This window comes from Mastomys coucha, unplaced genomic scaffold (assembly GCF_008632895.1).
Source record: "Mastomys coucha isolate ucsf_1 unplaced genomic scaffold, UCSF_Mcou_1 pScaffold12, whole genome shotgun sequence".
NCBI classification, from domain to species: domain Eukaryota; kingdom Metazoa; phylum Chordata; class Mammalia; order Rodentia; family Muridae; genus Mastomys; species Mastomys coucha.
The window spans coordinates 7048232-7060577 of NW_022196894.1; the positions used below are offsets into that span (position 1 = coordinate 7048232).

A 12346-nucleotide genomic window follows, 5' to 3' on the forward strand; every position below is an offset into this window, starting at 1 on the left:
AGCCAGCAAGCCTCTGACCCCCTGTCTCTGCATGTCTCCATGGTGGGGTTAGAGGCCTGCGAGGCCATGTCGGGCTTGTTAAGTGAGTGCTCGGCCAGGGGCTCTGGTCCTCATGACTGTTTAGGAGATGTTCTCCACTGCTGAACCCCCACAAACTTTTTTCTTTTTCTTTTTCTTTTTTTTCTTTTCCTTTTGACTTTTGAGACAGAGTTTCTCTGTGTAACCTCTGTTGTCTAGGCACTCACTCTGTAGACCAGACTGGCCTCAAACTCTGTGAACCACCTGCCCCAGCTCCCAAGTGCTGGGAATACAGATGTGCACCACCACACATGGCACAAACTTTTTCTTTAATTGAACAAATTGCCTTTCTATTTTAATATAAACTTCAGCCTACTTGGCATGGAGGAAGTATCCAGAGGTTACCTTGTTGGAAACAGAAGAAACTCCATTTAGGCTCAGCTTTTCTTCTCCTTGGAGTGTGACAAGAGAACTTCCAGGCCTCTCTGAGCCCCCTCCTTTGTGAAACTATATACCTGGTTATGGATTTCAGGGATTCACTAGATGAGATTCTATCTTCAGAGTTGTGTGAAGTGATAAACTCGCTGTCCTTGAGGGGTTAGGTCCCTCACGTTCCTTGGGAGAGCTGTTAACAACTTACATAAATTAATCGCTTCTCCTCTGATAGCGCCAAGGAGCTTGAGAGTAAGCTCAGTTTAGCTCATGTAGTTGAAAGTACAGATTGCAGCTGTGTCTGCCTCATTCATGTGTTGGCTCACTGTATGAAGGGCCCAGGGCTTTCCAACTTCCTGCTCAGTAACTGCAACTGGCATCTGTTCAAGGCTTGGTTCCATGTGGTCATGTGACTGCCGTAGCTCCAGACATCACTCAGTCACATGCTGTTGTCAGAATTTCTGATACCATTTCCTTTCTTGTATCCCTTTTGAGAAAACTTTTTCAGAAAAATCTGAGAAGTCTCCCTCAGACTTCTCCCTATGTCTCACTGGTTAGAGTTGCACCACAGTCTTTTCAGTGTGTCTGGACTTCAGGCTTGGCTTACTAGAGCTATTTTACTCAGTGCCCCAAGAAGCTGATGTCCTCTGGAGGCTGGAATGTGGCTGGAGGGTCTACTTCACTGTTATGGTGGTTAGCTGAAGCTCGCTCTGCATGGGAGACCACAGCTTCTTTTCAGGAGCCTCTTCCCAGGATCCTTATAGCATCCTTACAGCCAGCTTCCTTAGAGTGAGTCAGCCAGCAGACCATAGCAAGCAGTGATGCTGTCCATGCCAGCGTCATGTCACACAGACACGCACATGCACACGCACACACACACGCACATAGACACACACACACAGTTGCTGCTGTCCATGTCTCATGTCACACACTTACTTCTAGCATACTCTTTGGTCACACAAGCATGATCTGCCTCTGTGGGTGGGTCCAGCATGAGTGTGACACAGGTGGTGAACAAGTTTGGGGACCGCCTTGGGAGCTAGATATTATGCAGCCAGCTGCATGTTGTCTGTGTGGCAGGTATTACCTGAGTGGTTATCCCACATTCTCAAAACATGTTTTTGAAGTCAGACCACAATCCCAAACTTTTCTGAGTTTGGGCTAAAACCAGCCATCAACTCTTCATTGCTATGGCAACAGTCTGAACTTTGATTTTCATGATTCATTAGTCTCTCTCAGAAGGAAATGCTAGCCAAGAGCCAAAAACATGAATGCACTTTAGAAAATAACATGATAGAATCTTGTCCCTGACACATAGGTGCTTGGTAAACATGTGCAGGGAACAGTTTTCACCCAAAGGCTCTCCCATGTAGAAGAAAACCCAGAGTAGAGTGAAGACCAGAGCATTCTTTGCTCAGTTGCCCTCTAAGTTATAGTGGGAGGGCAGAAGTCATAGGTCTGGAAGAGTTGGGCATCCCAGAAGCCTTGTGGGTTTTTTTGTTTTGTTTTGTTTTGTTTTGTTTTGTTTTGTTTTGTGTGTGTGTGTGTGTGTGTGTGTGTGTGTGTGTGTATCTAAGCCAGGTTAGTAGTTTCCACTTTTTAGATTCATACTTGATTGCCAGTCCTCAAAATGGAATTGCCCTTATAATTGCCCTGTTGTTATTTTGAGTCTCCTGTTCCATTCCAGGAAGGGCTGGCCTAGAGGACCTCTATCATCCTGTCTCTCCTGAGCCACTCACAAACTGGCTTCCTGAATGATATAGAAACATTTGCCACAAGAGGGCAGCAAAGTACACTGCCAGGCCATTTTTGTTCAGTCCTCTCAGGCTGAGGCAGTGGGTCTTGTTTTGAACCATTTAATTGGTTCTCTTTGTCTCCTTTTAACAGCAGGAGACTCCCAAGACCCTCTGCCTCCCTGATAATGCTACACTTTTAGTGTTTTCAAATGGAGAATGGTATAACAGCCAATAGATGTTGAACTTAGTCCAACTTAGTCTTTAATCAATCAGGTCTGACATAAATAACTAGCACTATTCTCCATGCACTGTAGGTAGGTACCAAGGGCTAGGCTGAGCACCGGACGAGAAATGACCTCATTTCATCCTAGAGGCCAGAAAGTGTGTGCTAGTACCCCAGTTTTATAGATGAAGAAATGGGCTCAGAAATACCTCCCTGCACAGCTAAACATGCAGGCCAGGTCAGACATTCTGTGGACATTTCCTCTTCCTCACCTCCCATCATGGTGACATCTGGTTGGTTTTACTTTGTCTTTGTTCTATTTTATCACAATCTAACCATTTCAGAAAGGTGTGGAAGAAGGTCTGTCTTGTGGCCTTGTAACTTTTGGGGCCATTTTCTGTTTTAGCACACCAATGACTTTGCCCTGTACACAGAAGCCATCAAGTTCTTCAATCATCCCGAAAGCATGGTTCGAATTGCTGTGAGAACCATCACCTTGAACGTCTACAAAGGTGAGTGTCCCGTGCTTGGGCCTCAGATGGTAAGCCAAGTGCTACCACAGACTTTGTTCCAAGTTCCTGGAGAGCTTGCCTAGTAGGAGCCATGACTGCCTGTCTGACAAAGGCTTGCAGGCACATCACTGCTCCTTGTGGAAATCTTTGTGCTGTATGCTCTAGTATTGCTCCCTGCTGCTGCCCCATGTTAGTCTATCCCAAGAAGTCTTTGAGGGATTTGGAGTGGTCATAGGCTAGATAAAGCAAAACTGTCTTGAAAATTTTAGCTTTAAATTTTTGTGTTTTGGCTTATAGAATATACTGTTACAGCTATTTGTATTATAATTTATCTTTAAATATGCATGAGAGTATTTCACATCACAAGCAGTAGGAGGCAGTATTGTATTCCCAGCCAGCCACCAAGGCTAGTGTTAACAGATGCAGCCTTCCTTCCTCCTCTCAGATGATCTTAATGCTCAACACTGTGTCCAGTAGAGTCTCTCCACAAGGCCTGCCCGTGCTGGCATACAGGCTGCCTGCCTGCAAGGTTTTGGAGCTGGAACTGGCCCTCTTAAGACAATTCCTAAAGGCTGGTTAATTTCCTTGTGGTAACCACAGCAAAGCTGGGCCTCTAGTTTCTTGGCCATTCAAGGGCTTTGACTTTCATGAGTCAAGGTAGTATTACGTGAGATGTAATACCAGTGGAAGGCCAGGGAAGATCCTTTAATTTAAGAGCTTTTCTCAGAGCCTAATTGGGTCCATCCAGAGATGGAAAACTGAGAGTCTAGACACAAACCAGCCCTCAAACACATTTAAGTTGGCTCAGATAGTCTTGGAAAAAAATATACAGAACATCCAGGAAATACCTTGTCTTTAAAAAAGAAAGTGTGTGTGTGTGTGTGTGTGTCTATTTGCTTTAAAATTTAAAAATTTGGAGATTTTTATACTGTGCAGTTCTGACTTGCAGATAGATGTGCATTTGGGTATTCTGGGCCCACACTCCCATGGGGAATTAAGTGGCCAGAGGCTGAGAAGCAACTGTTCCTTTCTGGGCTAGGGCTCCAGCTCCCTAATCTGCTCTCCCAGCCTTCAGACTTGGTTCACTGTGCAGCTATTGACTTGGCAGACTTCTGAGCTTGCGGCCTTGGTCATGCACAGTTAGTTCCACTGCCCTATGCTCTGTTTTCTCTTGCTCTCTTCTAACTGTGTCTTTTTGTTTAGATGCCTCCTGACTAGCTCTGTCCTTCTGGGCTGCTATCTCACCTTCCCAGTTCCTAACCCTGTTAACTGTTGTCTGTTTTTGCCTTTCCTCCAATGCCGATTCCTGTTCCTTATTCCAGTGTCATGTAAGTTATTAACCTCTGGTTTTCCTCTTTCTGAGCTTGCCTTACAAGTAAATACAGGAGACTTGGTTTGAGAGTGCTGTGTTCTCAGTGTAGTCAGGCCTTGCCCTTGCTGATGTCCAACCTCTCCAGTGCCCAGAGTGTCCCTTCCTCAGTTATAACAGTGACAACGAAGTGCGTTAGCTAAGAGACTTAGCACCAGCACAGCTTTGCGTGATAACTAAGATAAATATTTCCAAGTGTGATAACTAAGATAAATATTTCCAAGTGTGATAACTAAGATAAATATTTCCAAGTATTTTCAGGAAAGACAGAGTCTCAGATGGTAGCAAGGTTTTTCATGGTGGTTTTTGTTTGTTTGGGTGTTTTGTTTTTTTTAAACTGTCCTTGAGTTATTTTGGTGACTTACTGTCTCTTCTTTTGTGCATCCTCTCAGTGGATAACCAGGCCATGCTGCACTACATCCGAGACAAAACTGCTGTCCCGTACTTCTCCAATTTGGTCTGGTTCATTGGGAGCCACGTGATTGAACTTGACAACTGTGTGCAGACGGATGAGGAGTAAGTAATGTTCGAGCTGTCTCATTGGAGAACAGGATGCTGAGGATGTGTTTCCACCAAGCAAAAGTGGAGAGGAGAGAAGCACTGTGTCTATGCAGGCAGTCAGTGCTGCAGGCTTCAGAAGGCTCTGCTCACCTGGTTGGGATGCTGGGAAGTTTGAGTTTTCCCACGTGCTTCCCTACGGGCACTGGGGCAGCACTGCCTATAGCTGGGGCTGTGGGGCTGCTGATCAGAAAGTGAGAGTGTGTGAACCACCAAAATGCAGAGCTGAGCACATGGTTGACTTGCCTCACAAACCTGAGGACCTGAGTTCTATTCCCGGAAGCTACATGGAAGTGCAGGGTCCAGTGACTGGAAAGGCACGTCCCTGGAGCTTTATGGCCAGCTAGCCTACTTGGTGAGTTCCAGACCAGTGAGATGCCCTGTCTTTCATAAAAGGTAGATACACACACAAGCACCACACACAAACACATGCACGTATACTGTACCCTCTTTCCACACAGAACACAAAATGGCCGAAATGGGATCTGTCCATGCAGTGGAATAGTACTTAGCTATGACTGTGCAGTGCTGACACATGCTGTGATAAACCTCTAATACTTGGCCTGAGTGAGGGAGCGTCAAAAACAAGTGCCTCCCAGCCCAGGATGTCACTGAAGTACCCCGAAGGAGCAAATCTAAAGACAGAGTTGTTTCCTAGGCTGGGGGAAAGGATGAGGGGGTGTTTCTGGGGGCGTGGTCAGAAAGCTGCTGCTGCTGCTGAGTACAGGGCTTTTGACAGATAAGATTAAAAATGTTACAGAACAGATGTGGTGAACATACATGAGGCCTCTAGAGAGCACTTGCTGAGGCCTTAAGTTCAGGTGCTAGCACTCCAAGAAAAAAAAAAAACCAAAAATGTAAGAAACCCATTAAAATATGTACATGAAATTAATGAGTTTTATTTATCAGTGAATCATATCTCAAGAAAAACATTTAAAACATGGTTTAAGATGATAGTGGTGGCCGGGCAGTGGTGGTACAAGCCTTTAATCCCAGCACTTGGGAGGCAGAGGTAGGCGGATTTCTGAGTTTGAGGCCAGCCTGGTGTACAGAGTGAGTTCCAGGACATCCAGGGCTACACAGAGAAACCCTATCTCCCCCCCCCCCCCCCCAAGAAAAGGATGGTGGTGGTGACCATGTCCTCAGAGTGAGAATTTAAAGTTCCACAGTGGCTTTAACTGTCTTGATACTTTTGACCTTTCTGAACTGGGTACTTTGCTTTGCAGAATGTTGAGCAGCCTGCATGGCTTGCTTCTTGTATTCCATGGCTAATAGCACCTCTCCAAGTCAGAACAATTGACAGTGCCTCTTGACATTACCTTCCCATCAGCTGAGAAAAAGGCTTCAAGAACAGGCTCTGCCTAGCCTTGTCAAAAGTACCCTGAGGTGGGGTCGGGACACGGGAGGGACCAGAAAGAAGTCTCCTGGGCATGGGGAGCCAGGCAGCACTGAGAAAGAAGCAAGGCTAGGGAAATGCTGGAGGTGGGCTGACTGGACCTTCTGGAAGATAAGAGCCATATGGATCCCAGCCTTCATGGAAGGAAGTGAACTCCAGGTCTTCTGTGGAGCTCAGCAGTGACTAGTAATGATAATGTCAACCTAGTTACCCGGTAAATACTACGGGGGCGTGGGGCAGTGAGGGGCAGATTTCTGTGGTGAGGTAAGTCCAGTGAGCAGCACCTACAAAGGCTCAGCTGCAGACTGGGAGCAGTGCAGGCTCCACCGAAGGTGGAGGGACTGTCAGCACAGAAGTCCAGTGACTTAAGCTTCCTCAGCTGGACCTCAGCTCAGGCCTGACCTCCCAGATCCGCAGGTTGCGTACGCAAGTACATCAAAAGCCCAAGGTCTGTCTGGGTTATATAGTGGGTTCCATGCCAACGGGCTGGGCAACTTAGTAAGACTGTCTCAAAATAAAGTAAAAAGAGGACTAGGGGTGGAGCTCTGTTGTAGAATTTGTGCCAAAGTCACATGAGGCTCTAGGCTTAGTCCCCAGTTTCATGCACACAATTTTTTCTCTGGATTGGGGTAGCTGGGTCAGATATGACAGATGCTATTAAACCCACTAGAGCACTTCAGTAAAGTTTTTCTGAAGGAAATTTTAAAAAGTGAAGGAAATATTAAAAACTGAAGGAAATATTAAAAACCTACTAAAGCCTATTTTTGATTGTATCTTAAAGGAGCAGTATGGAACATTTTGTGTGTGTGTGTGTGTGTGTGTGTGTGTGTGTGTGTGTGTGTGTGTGTCTGTGTTTTCTGGGTCTCTGGTAAGGTGGGATTATAGATTCTCATATTTGGGCTTTGCAGAGCAGATTTCCGATCGGTATTTTGTAAGAGTGTGGAACAGCTGATGAAAGGGGAAGGGGAAGCAAATCTGAACCTGTCTCCTGCCCGGTGCACGCTACTTCTGGGAGGATCTTAAACATGCTTTAGATTGTCTAGGGGGAGAGTGAAACACGAAAACCTGTCAGGTAGGAGGTCCAGAGGGCAACAGTGGGTGTTCATTAGTGGTGGCCCCATTGGAACACTTCTTTGCTCTGCCTTTTCCAAGTCTCTTGTCTGTCTTCTGAAATGGCCATCTGTAACTTGGGTAGTAGTAATCCTGATACAGGTACAGTGCCCTGCTCCCCAACTGATTGCTCTTTGCCCACTTTCTGCTTTCGAGCTAGTGAACTCTGTTTCTGGCTGCTTTCACTCTGTTCTTTGACTGCACCCTAGAAGCAGGCAGCATGGTTGTTGCTTGCCACAAGGTCATAGATGCCTCCAGCAAGGACTTGAGGAAGAGTGTGTCTTTGTTCAGTGTCCCTGCCATGTAGTAGCCAGAGCTTTGGAGTAAGGCCTTCTTTCTTCATGATTTCTTACTTCTGGAGTACTTGGCTTGCTGGGACTTCTGGTCCCTTAGTACTTACTGGTCATATGGAAGCTGGGGAATCTTCCATGTTGGCCAGTGACTAGACTGCCATTGTACAATGGCTTCACTGTTTTTCTTTGCTTAGCTTGCCCTGACTTGTTTGGAGCTGCAGTTGTAGGGTGCCTGTGCCAAAGGCCATCAGGGGGAAAGAGCTCCAAGAGTTCTAAAATGTTTTTCAGTGGTCCTGTGTATTATTTTGTCTGTCTTCCTGTCAGGGGCAGTGTGGATAATCAAGAGATTATCTACATAAGCTTCCCTAGTGTAGATTATCTACACTAACTTACACTAGCTTGGATGCTAGAGTGAATGTGTCTCCACATGTATCTTCGGTTTATGCTGAAGGCCCCAAGCCTTGGCCTCTGGACTGAGAGGAACATTTCTCTCACAGGCACCGGAATCGGGGGAAACTAAGTGACCTGGTGGCTGAGCACCTGGACCATCTGCACTATCTCAACGACATCCTGATCATCAACTGCGAGTTCCTTAATGATGTACTCACGGACCACCTGCTCAACAGGCTTTTTCTGCCGCTCTATGTGTACTCCCTGGAGAACCCCGACAAGGTGAGTCTGCAGCTAGACCACTGCCTCCTGAGTGTGTCTTCCGAGGGACAATGCTGCCTTTGCCTGGAGCAGCCTCTGGGAGTGAGAGTGGACGTAGCAAAGCCTCACACCCTAGGGAAAGGCCTTTCAAAGCCTTCAAAGGCCTTTCAAAGGCCTTCTGTTCTTGATGAGAGAGTGACCACGAAATGTAATATTCCTGGTGTCAGGGACGTGAGGGACCCTAGAACTCAGCCTCTGTGCTCCTGCGCACCCTTCTATGAGTGTGCTGTCCCCTAGCTTTCTCTGATGTTCACTCCAGCTAATTGTCAGAGAATTCCCAGGCAGCATCAGAACTTTCATATGAAATGCATAGGGAGTGCTGGAGCATACTCAGGGAAAAGTCTCCTGATTGCATACAAGTTGTCAGCCTGAGTCCTCTATGGGATAGGGGATGGTGACTTCCTAGGAGACCATCTTATTTCAGGGAGTTCACCTAGTGGAGCAGGCTTGGCTTAGGACAGGTCATCTATGTGAGTAACCTGTCTCTAAGCAATACCATGAGTGGCTGGTGCTGGGATCCCTGGGAGAAGAGCCGCTTCAGGAAGAGAGGCCTTAGTTGTCCCTTCAGAGTTAAGGTTAAAAGAAGAAAGGGCAAGGGAACACAGATGTAGCCAGCAGAAGCTATCTCCCTGCAAGGCATCTCATTAGATGTGTCCCAAAGGCATGATGTCTTTTTTTGGACCTAGGACATATGCATTCTTCCAACTAATAAGTAAATACAGCAAAAGCAAGTCACAGCTCCGGCTCATTACTGGAGCAGCTCTGGCGAGCAGCACTGAGACCTAGGATTGCAGTCATTTCTGCCTTTGTCTTTGGACAAGGCACAAAAACCCAGGGCCTAAAGGTCCCTCCCTCACAGGACTGCTCTGACATGGGCCATCTTGATGCTGAGGGCAAGCCACAGTTTGTTTTGTGTTTTTGTTTTATTTTGTTTTTTAGGCCAGAGGGCCCCGAGTCTTACCTTCCCCATGTAATGAAGGCCTCTTCTGAAAAAGGCCGAGGGCCCTTGGTGCCCAGCTGGGGACTGAGCATTGCTGTAACCTTGGAAGTAAGCGCATCCATTGGATCAGCTGCCAAGCCAGGACTGTGGTGCAGGGTTCTTAGGGGAAGGCTGACCTCAGCAGGCTTTTGACTAGCCCGGTGAGGAAGGTATTCACTTCTTGTCTGAACTGAGGGCTTGTGGTCTTCTGTGTTCTGTTTGCCTTTTGTAACCAGAGCCACCTATTTCTTCTGTCCTTCAATAGGGAGGAGAACGGCCAAAAATCAGCCTGCCTGTGTCCCTCTATCTTCTCTCCCAGGTATGTTTGTTCTGCACCCCGTGTCTCCTATACAAATGCAGTCCTGTACTGTGTCCAGATGCTTCTAGAGTTCCGTGGCCCCTGTCCAACACAAGGGAAATTGCTGCTTTCCATACACCAAGTAGGGTTTAGTCTCAAGAGGGACGATGTACACTAAAGGGCAGTGAGGCCTGGCATCCATGTTGTTGGTTTCTAGGTGACACTTCCCAGCAGCTGGCTCATGCTCATCCTTTCTCCATCCTGGAGATGAAGGTTTGTGTGGCCTTTTGTTCACAGTGCTTAGAAATGAGAGAAATGTGCTACAAGTGCTGCGTGACTGCACACTGAAGCTGTGGTCTAGCACACAGCCTTGACAGGGCTGTGTGCAGAGGGGCTGTGGTGGGTCTGGTTCTAGATCACCTTCTAAGGGATATTAGAGCAGCCACAGCCGGAGATTTGAATCTCAAGCCAGTTAATTGCCTCCCTCCTTAAACAACTGTTTCCTCATTCACATCTTGTAACTATGTAATATTTATAAGAACGAGAAAAACTCCATGGTGACCCAGTTACATAACTTAGAAATATTTAGAAATATTTTTATTACTAGCAGTCCAGATTCGTGGGCCACTTCACCCAGCTGTCAAGTAGCCAGATGATTGCTTAGAGCTCTTGTTCCATGTCTGCCATGGTAGCAGGGTTGATTCCTTTTAGTGAGATTCTCTTCTACTTGGATCCCCTGCTGTTTCAAGTTTGGGGTGATAATGGCTCCTGCAGGCCAGAGAAGAGGTTCAGTTACCATCCTCCCACAGTGGGGAGGTTGATTAGATCCAGACATAGCCTGACCACTTCTTGCATCCTGGAGCCTCATTCTAGAGACTCCGTTTGCTCAGAACTCTGTCTGAGGCCTGCTCTTTCTCAGGCCCCTCTGCTACCTCAATACAGGACAGCTTCTCCTGGCAGCCCTTTGTGCCCATTAGAAACTTGTTGCAAACCTGCCAGCATTGCCTGCTGGAAATTCTGGGAGTCTGGCAGGACCCAAACAGGTCAGTTGCTCAGCAGAGCTACAGGAGTCCAACCAAGAAACTCTTTGTCATGACCCCGCCCGTCTGTCAGCCGTTGGAGCATCACTTGGGTAGGGTTCCTGAGGAGCATGGTCACTAGCTCCTGTGAGCGCCCCTCAGCCTCTTCTCTAGAGAAGGACGGGCAGCCCAGGCACCTCATTTCTTCAGTATGTCCTAAACCACATAACTTTAATTCATTGTTTCTTAATTTCATAGCCCTTAAAAAGAGCTCTTCTAAATTAAAAATCTTGGGTTAGCAAAATGTCTCAGCAGGTAAAAGTCTTGAGGACAAGTCTGAACTAAGTTGATAACCTAGAACCTACATGGTAGAAGGTAAGAACCTCCTACCCATGTCTGTTGTTTGATGTCCACATGCGTATGGTGGTACTAACATGCCCCCACACATGCACACAAAATCAAGTAAAGAAGTGTAAAACAAAATTTAAGTTAAAAATCTTGAGCCCTTAGCTGGGTGTAGTGCTCCTGTCTTTAATTCCAGTACTCATGAGGCAGGCGCAGGCAAGTTTTGTGAATTCATGGCCAGCCTGGTCTACATAGTGAGTTCCATGCCAGTTAGGACTACAGCCCTTGGTGCCCATTACAAACTTGTTACAAACCTGCCAGCATTGCAGTATCTGAGAGAGAGAGAGAGAGAGAGAGAGAGAGAGAGAGAGAGAGAGAGAGAGAGAGAGAGAGAGAGAGAGAGGGAGGGAGGGAGGGAGGGAGAGAGAGAGACAGAGAGAGAGAGAGAGACAGAGAGAGAGAGAGAGAGAGGGAGAGAATAGATCTTGAGGCTATCCTCCTCCAGCACACTGTCACTTAGTTTAATTATAATGTAGCCTGATGTGTGAAAACTTAAAGTCTAGTTTAAATGCTGTGCCTTTAAAGCATCTACATCCCTATAAAGTTGATGCATGCTTACCAATATATTCAGCATAGTTACCATGAAAACTCACATCAGTGGCACCAATTTAGTGTGCTAGGTGATGGCATCCCTAAAAGTAAGCTGCCTCATCTCAAGAACGTGAAGCAGATGGCCTAGCCTAGGCATGCTTCTGTATCTCTCCTGTAGGGATTCCTCCCACCATGCTCCTGGCTTAGAACCAGGAAAATGAACACTGCATGCAATCACCTACAAGGATCTGTTTACCTGCAGGGATCTATTTGCAGAGATTGTCCACAGGCAAGGGTCAGTACACAAGCAGAGATCTATTTACAGGCAAACATCTGAGCACAGAGATCCATCCACAGTCAGGAATCCAACCATAAAAGTCCTTGGGACTTTCCCAACTTGCTCTTCCCCCCCCGCAACTCACCTGTGTCCTTACCACACCCACTGTTGGAAAGGCCCTCACACATGGCTCCTCAGAGATCTCATCCTATCATGAGTTCCTATCATGTCTGCAATTGCGTAGGCTGTGGCATGAGTCCATGCAGGCATCTGAGAAAAGCAGTGGTAGTGATCTATCTGTTCATAGGCAGTGATCTGTCCATGTACAAGGGTCAGTCCATAGGTAGAAATCTATCTGCTAGAATTTGTACACCTGCCTGGGATCCAGATATATGATGGATATACCACACACTGTACTATGTCTATTGACATCCATTGCCTTTACTTTTTTTTTTTTTTTTTTTTTTTTTTTTTTTTTT

General features: G+C 46.6%; 1 protein-coding gene across 11 annotated transcripts in view; it reads left to right on the forward strand.

Annotated features, from left to right (window-relative positions):
• Positions 1 to 12346, forward strand: part of Clec16a (C-type lectin domain containing 16A) — a 216460-nt gene that overhangs the window by 22864 nt on the left and 181250 nt on the right. For 9 of the 11 annotated variants that reach the window (XM_031362528.1, XM_031362522.1, XM_031362461.1 and 6 more), the window contains exons 5-9: positions 2816 to 2921; positions 4244 to 4249; positions 4683 to 4806; positions 8145 to 8319; positions 9603 to 9656. In XM_031362528.1, the coding sequence (XP_031218388.1) occupies positions 2816 to 2921; positions 4244 to 4249; positions 4683 to 4806; positions 8145 to 8319; positions 9603 to 9656 (465 nt within the window). The remainder of the gene's footprint in view (positions 1 to 2815; positions 2922 to 4243; positions 4250 to 4682; positions 4807 to 8144; positions 8320 to 9602; positions 9657 to 12346) is intronic. The other 2 variants (XM_031362484.1, XM_031362470.1) reach the window with 1 other exon arrangement.